Source organism: Aquarana catesbeiana, linkage group LG06 (genome assembly GCF_042186555.1).
Source record: "Aquarana catesbeiana isolate 2022-GZ linkage group LG06, ASM4218655v1, whole genome shotgun sequence".
In the NCBI taxonomy this organism is placed as follows: Eukaryota; Metazoa; Chordata; class Amphibia; order Anura; family Ranidae; genus Aquarana; species Aquarana catesbeiana.
In genome coordinates this window covers 343,042,263-343,056,161 of record NC_133329.1, presented here as the reverse complement: position 1 = coordinate 343,056,161, position 13,899 = coordinate 343,042,263, and the positions used below count along the sequence as shown (strand labels likewise).

At 48.3% G+C, this 13,899-nt stretch overlaps 1 protein-coding gene across 2 annotated transcripts in view; it reads right to left on the bottom strand.

The window, feature by feature from the left end:
* FASTKD1 (FAST kinase domains 1) overlaps positions 1-13,899 on the bottom strand; it is an 82,173-nt gene that overhangs the window by 35,462 nt on the left and 32,812 nt on the right. For both annotated transcript variants that reach the window (XM_073633962.1, XM_073633963.1), the window contains exon 8: positions 12,600-13,080. In XM_073633962.1, coding sequence (XP_073490063.1) covers positions 12,600-13,080 — 481 coding nt within the window. The remainder of the gene's footprint in view (positions 1-12,599; positions 13,081-13,899) is intronic.

The window sequence follows — 13,899 nt, the reverse complement described above, 5'->3', positions numbered from 1 at the left end:
ACGATATGGCTCCTCTCCTCTGACAGCACAGGGATTTGTGTGTTTACACACACAAATCCCCGTGCTAGCCCTGGGGCACGCGATCGAGCGTGGCCGGCGCTGATCGTGCCCGCCGGTCACACGCATCGGGCTCCTCACCGTGCAGCGGGAGCGCCCTCTGGTGGCCGAAAAGCTGAAGGATGCACCCGTATGGGATTTCGCCCAGGGGAGCCATTCAGCCGCAGTATATCTGCGCAAGCTGGTCGGGAACCAGTTAAAATAAAATAAAATAGAGGCCCTGTAGAATAAAATGTTGGCAGTTGCACACTTTTATGTTTCACAATATTTTCCCAACTGTTTATCATATCTTTATTTTCAGAAAAAAATTAAGTATAGTGCACACAAACACAATACAATACCCAAATTGTGTGGTGAAATATAAAAGATGGGGTTGCATTGACTAAAAAGGATGCCAAATGTGAAACCTTAGCAAAGCAAAATAGTGAGAAACTCAAAACAGTCCATAGGCGACACTTCAGCACCTTTTACAGTTCATCAGGTTAGAGCGAACAAAGAATGATGGCCCTAATATTATTGCTATCACTCGGGTGTTCATGGTGATACCCAACATGTGTGGTGTAATCGCTATGTGAACCTTTGCATTATTTATTTATTTCAGGTACTTATATAGTGCCGTCAATTTACGCAGCGCTTTACATATACATTGTACATTCACATCAGTCCCTGCCCTCAAGGAGCTTACAACCTAAGGTCCCTAACTCACACTCATACATACTAGGGCCAATTTAGAAAGGATCCGATTAACCTACCAGCATGTCTTTGGAGTGTGGGAGGAAACCGGAGTACCTGGAGGAAACCAATGCAGGCACAGGGAGAACATGCAAACTCCAGGCAGATGTCGTGGTTGGGATTCGAACCAGCGACCCTTTTTGCTGCTAGGTGAAAGTGCTACCCACTACACCACTGTGCTGCCCATACCGGATTTGTGCAGGGCGATGGGGTTGCTTTAAAAAATAGCTATTTTTTAAATTAGAATATGAATTTATGTTAATTTAATGTAACACTTTTTGCTCATTTAACTTTATTGCCAACAAGCCCCTATGTGCATCAGCAGATTCTCTTTATGGAGACACGAGGGATCTTTTGGAACCCTATTATCTTTCCTGCTCTGCACTTCATCCGATCAAGCACAAGACTTTGTTTGATCTGCCGTTTACCAGGCATTTCAGCCTGATCTTACAGCTCTAAACCCAGAGACGCAAAAGTGATCAGACGGCTTTATACCCAAAAACTGTCAACGTTTTTACTGAAATCCAGGGCTGCATTAGAGAGATTTTTCAACAACAAAGACAAGAATTAAAAAAAAACACACTTTGTTTAGTAGGGGTACAAGAAGGCTAGAACCCCTTTTAAATCTTTATTTTTGTTCCTGTCCTTTCGGAAATTTTCCCTCACTTCCTGTCTGGTAAAACTGTTGTCACACTAACAGACAATGATAGCAGGTTATGGAGGAAAGGGCATATCAGAGCTTAGGGCAGAGTTTGAGGGTTGTAAGCCAGGGAGATATGTGGTATGGTAATAAGGTGTAAAAAAAAAAAAAAAAAAAAAAAAAAATCTTCTCTGCGTTTTAGCTAAGATCAAGCATAGCATCTGTTTTCATCAGTGATCTAGAGGAGGTTCTGTGCTGTCATTCTAGCCTAACCAAGGTTGGTGGCTATGAATCACTGCTAGAATGATGGGTGCTTGGAAGGTTAGTACTGGCTGGGACAGAAACCGGGGTGCCCACAGGCAGTTAGGGCATGAAAGTAACCTCCCTAGGAAAGCTGAAAAAGACCATTACCTCCTGATTTGAGCGATTTACTATGTCTGGTCTTGGGCTGGGAAGGCAGAGGGTCCGCAGGGTCTGTGCCCCCTGGAAGTGGTCACCCTAGGGTTGCTCTTAGTAACACTTGGGTGTGGGACCCCACGGTGTAAACAGACATATGGTCACAGTCAAATTGCTTTTCTTTTGCACTGCACCTTTTAGGGCTGGGCCTTTTGGCTAAGTCCGGGGCAATTATTGTCTTCCATGCCTAAGGGCCCGGCCAGTGCACATTGCAAGGCCACTTTTTTATTTCTTATTTATTTTTCTGCCACCGTTTGTCACTGCTTTCACTTTTGTGTGTGTTTTTCACTGGATGAAGGATGCGAGTCCTCGGGCTTGCCCTGACATCAAGGGGGAGGATGTGTGGCCCTCAGGTTCCTTCCTCCTCTGCCCCTGGGGGGGGTGTCTCTCTTCGGGAGAGCCCCTCGACCAAGTATTTGATGGTCGGCTTTGATTGGCCTAGAAGAACAAGGTCTGCCAGGCCTTCTAGCTGGGCAGACCATTGTAAACCTTAGTCCCTGTCAGGGGCTTTGCGCCCCAGGGGATCAGGGTAGAGGTCCTACTCCTTCAGGGTGTGGACTAAAAGCACACCCTTAAGTTTCTAGTGTGCGTTTCCTATGCACGTTCTTTGTTCACTTACAGTTTTTTTTTCCATTTCAGGTTTTTGCATCACTGCAGACTTTTTTTTTTAAATGTAAAAAGGTGTAAAAATCTGATTTTAGAGCAGTCATTCCCTGGCAGCCTGGCAAAGCAGCTAATTAAGAACAATCTTGATTAGCTGCAGTGGAGAGCAGGGTATACATTATGGGTGTAATAGACCCCTGATGTCCTCATAGAGAGGACCAGTAACCTACCCATCATTTACAGTTTACTCTGTTGTGCTGTAAAAGCATTTGAAGCGGTGCATATTGATAATTTTGTGCGCCATAATTTTTTGCCATTTAGCAGGCACGTGCTATTTTGAGACTTGCTCTATTTAGTATCTATTTCTTCTAAACTACCTCATCTATTATTATGTACAAAAAAAAATAAATTGTGTTTGTGTGCAATAAAATTCATTTTGGTGCATTTTTTTTCCTGAAAATATAGATTTAACAAACAGTTGCACAAATATTGTGTGACAAAAAAAAAAATTACAACTAGTAGATTTTCAAGGCCTCAAGGCCTCTGCTTTCAGAAAAATAGGATTTTTTAAAACAGCTTACCTGTAAAATCCTTTTCTTTCGAAGGACATCACGGGACACAGAGCCACAGTAATTACTGATGGGTTATACAGGTATCACTGGTGATTGGACACTGGCACACCCTATCAGGAAGTTCAACCCCCTATATAATCCCTCCCTCTTGCAGGGATACCTCAGTTTTGTAGCCAAGCAATATAGTGTATTAGAAGAGGGGCGGGACCTCTGTGTCCCGTGATGTCCTTCGAAAGAAAAGGATTTTACAGGTAAGCTGTTTTAAAAAATCCTATTTTCTTTCTCGAACATCACGGGACACAGAGCCACAGTAATTACTGATGGGATGTCCCAGAGCAATGCTACCTGAGGGGGGGGAACCACGACCAAGTAGGGTGCAATCAGACCTGAGGACCCTGTACCGCTGCCTGCAGCACACTACGCCCAAAGGCGATATCCTCATGCCTTCTCACATCCACCTGATAGAATCTGGTGAATGTATGAACTGAAGACCAGGTTGCGGCCTTGCAGATTTGAGCCATAGAGGCCTGGTGATGCACTGCCCAAGAAGCACCAATAGCCCTTGTGGAATGTGCCCTGATCTGAAACGGAGGAATCTTCTGTTTCAAACCGTAAGCTTGAATGATCAACTGTCGAATCCATTTAGAAATGGTAGCTTTTGACGCTACCTGTCCTCTATTGGGACCCTCTGGCAGCACAAACAAAACATCCGTCTTGCGGATCTGAGCAGTTGCCCCTAGATAGGCCTTAACTGCTCTTACTACATCCAACGAATGTAGAGATCTCTCTTCCGGAGAACAGGGATCTGGAAAAAAGGAAGGTAGAACAATGTCTTGGTTTAAATGAAAATCAGAAACCACCTTCGGTAAAAAACTAGGATGAGGGCGTAGTACCACTCTATCCTTGTGTATAATCAAATAAGGCTCCTTACAGGAAAGAGCTGCTAATTCTGATACTCTTCCAGCAGAAGAGATGGCCACCAGAAAAATTAATTTCCTTGTCAACAAGACCAAAGGAATCTGACTTATTGGTTCAAAAGGCCGTTTCTGTAACACAGCCAGGACCAAATTCAAGTCCCAGGGGTTTAGGGGCGCTTTAACCGGAGGATTAAGAAGCATCACCCCCTGCATAACGTTTCGGACCAAAGAATGTGAAGCAAGTGGCCGCTGAAATAATACTGATAAAGCAGAGACCTGGCCCTTGATGGTACTCAAGGCCAGCTTCATCTCTAATCCCATCTGTAGAAAATCAAGGATTCTACCTATGACATATTTCCTGGGATGCCAACCTCTGGATTCACACCAGGTTATATAAGCCTTCCACACTCTATGATAAATCATCCTGGAAGCTGGCTTCCTTGCATTAATCAAGGTAGATATGACAGGACCTGAGAGCCCACGACTCTTCAGAACGTGGGTCTCAATAGCCAAACCGTCAAATTTAGCGTTTGTAAGGCAGGATGGAACACTGGACCTTGAGATAACAGGTCTGGGCGTTCCGGTAGTGTCCATGGGGAACCTACCGTCATCCTTACTATTTCTGCATACCAAGTCCTTCTGGGCCAAGCGGGGGCCACCAGAAGTACCGACTTCCTTTCCTGCCTGATCCTGCGAAGGAGTCGTGGTAGTAGCAGAATAGGCGGGAATGCGTAAATCAGTGAGAACCGATGCCACGGAATCACCAACGCATCCGTCCCGCATGCAAGAGGATCTTTTGTCCTTGCCACAAATCTGTCTATCTTTTTGTTGAATCGGGATGCAAAGAGATCTTCATCTGGAACCCCCCATCTTTGGCATCTGGCCCAAAAGACGTCGGGATGCAGAGACCATTCCCCTGGGAGTAACTGCTGGCGACTTAGATAGTCCGCCTGCCAATTCTCTATTCCCGGGATGAAAACTGCCGATATGCATGGCACATGCATCTCTGCCCAGACTAAGATCTGGTTCACCTCTTTTTGAGCAGCTCGGCTCCGGGTGCCTCCCTGATGATTGACATAAGCCACTGCTGTGGCATTATCGGACTGGATCCTGACCGGACAACCCTGTAGCCTGATAGTCCAGGCCTTTAGAGCTAGATGTATCGCCCGGATCTCCAGAATGTTGATGGGTAAGGTCCTCTCTGTCTTGGACCATACCCCTTGGACCGCAGCCTGTTCCAGAACTGCTCCCCAACCTGACAGACTGGCATCTGTTGTTACCACCGTCCAGGTAACCGGTAGAAAGGATTTCCCCTTCTGCAGGTTTTCGGGTATGAGCCACCAATTGAGGCTCTGACGCACCGCATGCGACAGGTGCATCGGAAAGTCTAATGCCTGAACCTTCTTGTTCCAGGTTGACAGAATACTGTGTTGCAGCATTCTTGAGTGAAACTGAGCATAGGGAACTGCTTCGAATGAAGACACCATCTTCCCTAGTAGCCTCATACAAAGGCGGACTGAGGGACCCTTCTTGGTCCTTACTGTCAGAATCAGCTCTCTCAAAGCAGTGATCTTTGCCTGGGGTAGAAATATTTTCTCCTGGCTTGTATCTATAATCAGACCTAAATACTCCAGTCTTCTTACTGGTTTTAGGAAAGACTTTTCTAAGTTGAGGATCCAACCCAGGTGTTCTAGATACCTGACCGTGGTCCTCAAGTTTCCATTCAAAGAGGCTACCGACCAGTCTATCAAGAGCAGGTCGTCTAGGTATGCTATGACAGCTATACCCTGAGCCCTTAATCTGGCCAGAGGAGGAGCCAAGATCTTTGTGAACACTCGAGGTGCAGTGGCTATCCCGAAAGGCAGAGCCACAAACTGGAAATGGCGCCCTCCTACCTCGAAGCGCAGAAACTTCCGATGAGCAGGAAAAATGGGCACATGCAGATATGCATCTCTGATGTCTATTGATGCCAGAAATTCTCCTCCCTGCAGGGTGGGAACTACTGTTCGAATTGATTCCATGCGGAAGGATTGAATCCTTAGGAATCGGTTCAGATCCCTTAAGTCCAAAATGGGCCTGACATCCCCATTTGGCTTTTGGACCGTAAAAAGGTTGGAATAGAAGCCCAATCCCTGGTCCTTTGCGGGAACTATCATAATGACCTCCTGCGACAAAAGTCGCTCTAACGCTAGAAGGAGCGACTGCTTCTTCTCTGGGTCTCTGGGAACATTTGATCTGAGGAACCGAGGAGAAGGGAATTCCTGAAACTCCAGCTTGTACCCTAAGGTTACCGTGGAGATTACCCATCTGTCCTGGAAGTCCTCGTGCCAGAGCTCTGAGAACTGTCGCAGTCTTCCCCCCACTCGAGTGAGCGGGGGCGCCCCCTCATGCAGAGGTCTTAGTGTTTTGCCTAGTAGGCTTCTTTCCCCAGGACTTCTTTTGTCCCTGGGGTTGACTCTTGTCTATGGACCCCGATGGAGGCGGCCGTCGAGACTGCCTGGAGGCTGAAGCCCCCGGCGCTGGGGAAAGAGTCCGTTTGAAAGAGGGACGCTTACTCTTCTTCTTGACAGGTAAGAGAGTGCTTTTCCCACAAGAGATTCTCTTGATATAGTTATCCAAGTCCTCTCCAAACAACCTTGCACCACGAAATGGAAACCCAGCCAGTAGCTTCTTACATGGTGCTTCGGCTGACCAATTTTTCAACCATAGAATTCTACGTATATGCACCAACCCCAGTGAAAGACGGGAGGTTTGCACGATAGAATCTCTAATGGCGTCAACCACAAAGCATAAGGCCGCTGGAAGGTTAGCAAACCCCTGGGCCTGCTGTTCAGGTAATACTTTGATGACCTGCTTAACATGGTCTCCTAAGTATTGACAGACTCCAATCGCTGCTACTGCAGGTTGGGCCACTGATCCTGCTAAGGATAAAACATCCTTCAATAGGGATTCCATCCTCTTATCTACAGGATCCCTGAGCATCTGAGCATTGTCTACAGGACAAGTCAGGCTATTATTTACGGAGGAAATGGCGGCATCAATAGCCGGTATTCCCCACATTTTAATAAACTTTTCTTCCATCAGATAAAGTGTTGAAAACTTTCTCGGCGGAAAAAAACGTTTGTCTGGGTGATCCCACTCAGAATAAATGAGCTTTTCAAGTAAAGTATGAACAGGAAAAGCATGTGCTGCTTGGAAAGGTTTCAGTGACCCCAAAGCAGAAGAGGATTCCTTAGCAGTTTCAGGTATGGGCAACTTAAATGTGGAGCGGACCAATCCAGTGAGGATCTGCACTAAGACTTTCTCCTCTTGGGAAGTCGCAGAGGGTCCCTCTCCACCTGATTCACCCGAAGAGGAATCATCCGTCCCATCCCGATCCTCTGAAAGGGATTCATCTCCTTTATCCCAGAGCTCCTCTGTCTGAGGGTCTTGGGGAACAGAGGAAAGCCTAGTGCGTTTTCTTCCACTGAGTGAAGACGTAATCACGGCCATTAATCTTTCCTCTAGACCATTAATGGTTGAGGAAAAAACCTCTTGTGTAATATATACAGGGGCTGAAGTGCCAGAGGCAGGTGTAGCCCCTGACCCCGATGGCTCTCCCCGGCTAGCCGTCTCTGGCCCATCTTTAGGGGGGGAGGATGCTGCCGACAGGGGGCCCTCAGAACCTGAACGAGATCCCCTAGTGTCTCTGGTTCCTGGGGTGCTTGAACCTCTTCTACCCATAGTGCAAAGCAACAAGGTGTGAGGTATACAAATGAACACTGCCCGCTGAGCGATGTAGTCTGGCTAAAAGCCTTGCTACCCAATGCTCAGTCTGGTGTTACTTCAGTAAATGCTGCCTAGGAGAATGCCTGTGTCCCACCTTACATGCGACCGTCAGCTCTGTGTCTCTCAGAAGGCTGAGTGCACCTGTACAGAGTGCCTTTAATAGCCTGCAGCTGGCCTGAGTGGGAGTCTAAGCACTCTGTGCTGACGTCCCGCCCCCTCCTCTACCGCCCCCCCCCCCTCGAGTTTTGAAAAAAAACGAGCGCTTCCCGCACTGCCGACTCTCCTGTCATGCTTCTGGAGAAAGGCTGGGGATGGGGGGGGGGGAGGCTGGTAACAAGATCTGCCTGAATGGCTATCTTCAGAGATGGTGGCCATTAGGCCGCAGAGCCCGGGTGGTATAACCACTTTCTAGACCCCTGTGGCCCCTCTCTAGCCTGGGGGGGAACATTCAAACATGAGAAATCCCCCCTTCCACCTTACTTGTTTGCAGCCTGCTTGAGACGCTGGGACATAATCAGCGATTACAACACCTGAGACAGACAGTCAGCATGTGCAGGTTTGTGCTCTTGGCAGCCCCCGGTGGTCACAATAGGCATAGCATGCATTTACCTTAAAGGAGAAAAGCCACTAGAACTCAAAAATTCTGTGGAATCTCCTCTTACCTTATCCAGCTGCAGGGTGCTGTTTACACAGACCCAATCTTCACCTCTCACGGTGGGCTCCGTTTGAAAAAACCGTCAGAGACTGGGGCCCCCTACGAATAGGGGGATCCAACAGTTCTGGGACCGTAAAGCACCTCGCCAGAAATTAGGAAGTTTAAAGCCATTTTCTGATCTGCGGGGTCCAGCTCTCTAAAAAGAGAAGCATTACGGGTAAAACCTCGTTTCTTTGGACACAAGGCCCGGGTACCATTCAATTCGGCCATGAAAAGACACTTTGAATGGATCCGGTTCGCCTGGCTTGCCCCAGTATAGGATCTTAGGATATTCCCTTTGGAGCTCAGCACAGGACATCTTTACACGTCCATCACCTAAGACACTGGCGTAAAAACTGAGGTATCCCTGCAAGGGGGAGGGATTATATAGGGGGTTGAACTTCCTGATAGGGTGTGCCAGTGTCCAATCACCAGTGATACCTATATAACCCATCAGTAATTACTGTGGCTCTGTGTCCCGTGATGTTCGAGAAAGAAATACACGGATCTGTGGGTTTTAACCAATTTTATAGCAGATATATGTGAAAAAAAAAAAAAGAAGGGGAGGGGGGGGAGTCTCTGGGGGAACTAGTTAATGGTCTGGCAACAGGATCTCTAATACATTCAGAGAGATGTAAATGAGCCCCAAAGGGACCTCATGAAATATTAGGGGGGGAGGGGGGTGTAGCTATCCTCAACATTTACATGCAAAGTCAACATTTGCATATAGCATTGTCTGCCTTTATCGCAGATCTAATGATTACGTTGTAGTTTTTACAGAATGTAACATCTGCTTATGCATTATTTCAATGCACTGTAAATTGTGCAGGATTTTGCCAGGTTCAGTGCTACATGGGATTTATGGAGTTGGATACTTAGACTGTTTTGCCAGATCTTCTCCCAGAATACATAGTTCACAATATACAATGATGAATATTTAAGCCTCATTGACATGAGTGTACTACAGTGTACCCCAGTGTGAGGGTGTTCCATGCATTCCCGTGTAGGCAGTTGCATTCATGTCAAGTGAGATGCAGTTGCTGCATGGACACCACTGCTGCTCCCAATTTGACAGCCGTGTGGATGTGGGTACATGGACCCAAACACATACTGTCTGCGTTTGGGGCTGCACATCCACACAGCTGTCAAATTGGGAGTTGGGGCTGCGACTGTGCAGCCATTGCCTCCCAAATGACATGAATGAAATGATGGAAAACACTTGTGCATCCCTTTGCAGGCAAACACTGCCCTCACGTGGGCATCCCCCATAGTGCACCTGTGTAAACAAGGCCTTACAGTAGGGTTTATTATTTTAATATACGTTATTCCATCCTATTCCCCTCTTTGTTTCCAGGGTTGCTCGCAGGAGGGCACCATGGCCCACATCTGCTGGACATGTCCTAGGGTGTGTAGACCAGCCCTCAAATTTTCCACTCGCCTATTCGCATTTTGCAAGTGGAAAATGAGGGCTAGCGAGGAGCCGGGCTGCCTGGGAGTGGGGGGGTGAGCACCGCCGGTGGGCGGAGATGATCGGGAGCCGTTCTCCCGGTGGAAGAGTGCACGGTGTTTTAGAGGAGAGCCGCGGGATCACCGAGCGGTAAAACATGCCGTATCAGCTGACATTGAAACTGTCTCCGCTCTGATCACTCTCACACAGCCCCGCCTCCTCCTAACCCCGCACCCTGTGATAAACAGAACACGTGTCCAATGCGGGGATGCATTCTGTCTGTCACAGGCACGGGGTTAGGAGGAGGCGGGGCTGTGTGAGATTGAGCAGAGCGAAGACAGTTTCAATGTCAGCTGTTACGGCGTGTTTTACCGCTCTGTGATCCTGGCTCCCCCTAACTCGTCATGATCCGGCCGCCCTCTCACTTCCTCTGCCCTGGCAAGGTTGCAATGGGGGCACTGTGAGGCTGCTATTTGGGGCACAGTGAGGCTGCAATTTGGGGCACAGTGAGGCTGCAATTTGGGGCACAGTGAGGCTGCAATTTGGGGCACAGTGAGGCTGCAATTTGGGGCACAGTGAGGCTGCAATTTGGGGCACAGTGAGGCTGCAATTTGGGACACAGTGAGGCTGCAATTTGGGGCACAGTGAGGCTGCAATTTGGGGCACAGTGAGGCTGCAATTTGGGGCACAGTGAGGCTGCAATTTGGGGCACAGTGAGGCTGCAATTTGGGGCACAGTGAGGCTGCAATTTGGGGCACAGTGAGGCTGCAATTTGGGGCACAGTGAGGCTGCAATTTGGGGCACAGTGAGGCTGCAATGTGGGGCACGGTGAGGCTGCAATGTGGGGCACGGTAAGGCTGCAATGTGGGGCACGGTAAGGCTGCAATGTGGGGCACGGTAAGGCTGCAATGTGGGGCACGGTAAGGCTGCAATGTGGGGCACGGTAAGGCTGCAATGTGGGGCACGGTAAGGCTGCAATGTGGGGCACGGTAAGGCTGCAATGTGGGGCACAGTGAAGCTGCAATGGGGGCACAGTGAGGCTGCAATGATGGCCACAGGTCAGGCTGCAATGATGGCCACAGGTCAGGCTGCAATGATGGCCACAGGTCAGGCTGCAATGATGGCCACAGGTCAGGCTGCAATGATGGCCACAGGTCAGGCTGCAATGATGGCCACAGGTCAGGCTGCAATGATGGCCACAGGTCAGGCTGCAATGATGGCCACAGGTCAGGCTGCAATGATGGCCACAGGTCAGGCTGCAATGATGGCCACAGGTCAGGCTGCAATGATGGCCACAGGTCAGGCTGCAATGATGGCCACAGGTCAGGCTGCAATGATGGCCACAGGTCACGCTGCAATGATGGGCACAGGTCACGCTGCAATGATGGGCACAGGTCACGCTGCAATGATGGGCACAGGTCACGCTGCAATGATGGGCACAGGTCACGCTGCAATGATGGGCACAGGTGAGCCTGCATTGATGAGCTTGCACACAGCCCCGCCTCCTCCTAACCCCACAACCTGTGATAAACAGAACGCGGGTCCAATGCGGGGATACATTCTGTCTATCACAGGCACGGGGTTAGGATGAGGCGGGGCTGTGTGAGAATGAGCAGAGCGGAGACAGTTTCAATGTCAGCTGTTACGGCGTGTTTTACCGCTCTGCGATCCTGGCTCTCCCCTAACTCGTCATGATCTGGCCGCCCTCTCACTTCCTCCGCCCTGGCAAGGTTGCAATGGGGGCACAGTGAGGCTGCAATTTGGGGAACAGTGAGGCTGCAGTTTGGGGAACAGTGAGGCTGCAGTTTGGGGAACAGTGAGGCTGCAGTTTGGGGAACAGTGAGGCTGCAGTTTGGGGAACAGTGAGGCTGCAGTTTGGGGAACAGTGAGGCTGCAGTTTGGGGCACAGTGAGGCTGCAGTTTGGGGCACAGTGAGGCTGCAGTTTGGGGCACAGTGAGGCTGCAGTTTGGGGCACAGTGAGGCTGCAGTTTGGGGCACAGTGAGGCTGCAGTTTGGGGCACAGTGAGGCTGCAATGTGGGGCACAGTGAGGCTGCAATGTGGGGCACAGTGAGGCTGCAATGTGGTTCACAGTGAGGCTGCAATTTGGGGCACGGTAAGGCTGCAATGGGGGCACAGTGAGGCTGCAATGTTGGGCATGGTGAGGCTCCAATGTTGGGCACGGTGAGGCTGCAATAATGGCCACAGGTCATGCTGCAATGATGGCCACAGGTCACGCTGCAATGATGGCCACAGGTCACGCTGCAATGATGGCCACAGGTCACGCAGCAATGATGGCCACAGGTCACGCAGCAATGATGGCCACAGGTCACACTGCAATGATGGCCACAGGTCACACTGCAATGATGGCCACAGGTCACACTGCAATGATGGCCACAGGTGAGGCTGTGCTGAGGGGAACTGATAAAGTTGTTGTTATTTATTTTTGTAACTTAATTCTGCATGAAAGCTCTGATCAGTGTGTTCTGAGGGTACTACGGTTAGAATACAACAAAACAATGGAAGAGATCGCTACATCAATTACACTTGTGTTGATGCGAATATCTGTCAGGTGTGTGTACCAAGCTTTAGATTGTAAGCTCCGTGAGGACAGGGACTGATGGGAAAGTACAATATGTAAAAATTCTGCATAAAATTGTCAGGGCTATATAAACACCAGTAATGATTAAATAATTATTATATGCAAACATTACCTCTTTGAGATTATCCATAGTTACTGTTGCAATTTTGTCCATAAGTAGAGGACAGTGAGTATTTGCTCGAAGGACTAAAATAGAAAAAGGGATAACGTTCTTCAGGCTAAGCTGGTGTATGAAACGTTGACAGGTATGTAATGTGGCTTCTACAAGTGCCGTATCCATTTGGTTGAAAATTTCTTTATTTTTTAATTCAAGTATAAGAGAGTCCAAACACTTTGCCTCACTAACTCTCTTCAGTCTATAGCTGTACAGTTCCTTAAGGAGTTTCATTAGATTTTTTCTATCAGGCATATGAGCTGACTGCAACAGCCGGGTGACAACAAACGTCATGTGGCTTAAGTCATAGATGTTGCACTGAGCAATGATATCATCAAGTTTAGAAAGAACAACTTCATCGATCTTGTTAGGGCTCAACAAAGACATGGCTTTGATGCTCTGGGAAACATCAGATGGAACAGAACTTGAAAACATATGCCTGAAATAAGAAATAAAATGGGTTTCAGATGGGTCTAAAGTGAATCAATTCTGAAAAAAGCCTAGCCATATAATAGTCTCTCTCCTCGATATTCATACACAGTAGCAAGAAAAAGAATGTGAACCCCTTGGAATTAACTGGTTTTCTGCAGTAATTAGCTGTAAAATGTGACCTGATCCTCATCTAAGTGACAATAGACAAACACAGCGTGCTTAAAAGAAGAAGTTCACCTTTGGAACATGTTACATGATTCACCCTAAAAATGGGTGAAACATGTAACATGTTCCAGCATCTGCAGCCTCTCCCCCTGATTCCCCCCAGGGCAGCAGGCAAGGGATCTTTTCCCGCACCCGCTGTCACAATTTGAATATAGCGTGGCCATGCAGGTCTCCACCCACATGGCCGCATCATTCAATCACAACTTCCTTTGAACTATCGCCTACAAGTTCCGCCAACCATTGTGGCTGACAGCTTGAAGTTCTCGATGAACTATGAAGATACTGTCAAGTGCTCTTGTTGTCCAATGAACTTCCTGCTTTCAGGTAACTGCCTGCCCATACAAGTTATAGGCAGACAGCTATCCTGAGTGCCTGCAGGAGTCTGAGATTGCACTCGCGATCTGCTGATCAGAGGTGCAATGCTCTGCAGGCTCCTTAGAAGATTTTTTTTCAAAAGGTAAAGTTATCAAAATCTTTGCCCTTTTATAAGGCCCCTTACCAGTAGAGGTGTATTTTGCAAATTTGATAAGGTTTGGAGCGGATGGCTCTCCTCCACTGTTTCGGCTTGAGAAAATGGTTTGAGTGAGTTACTTGGAAAACT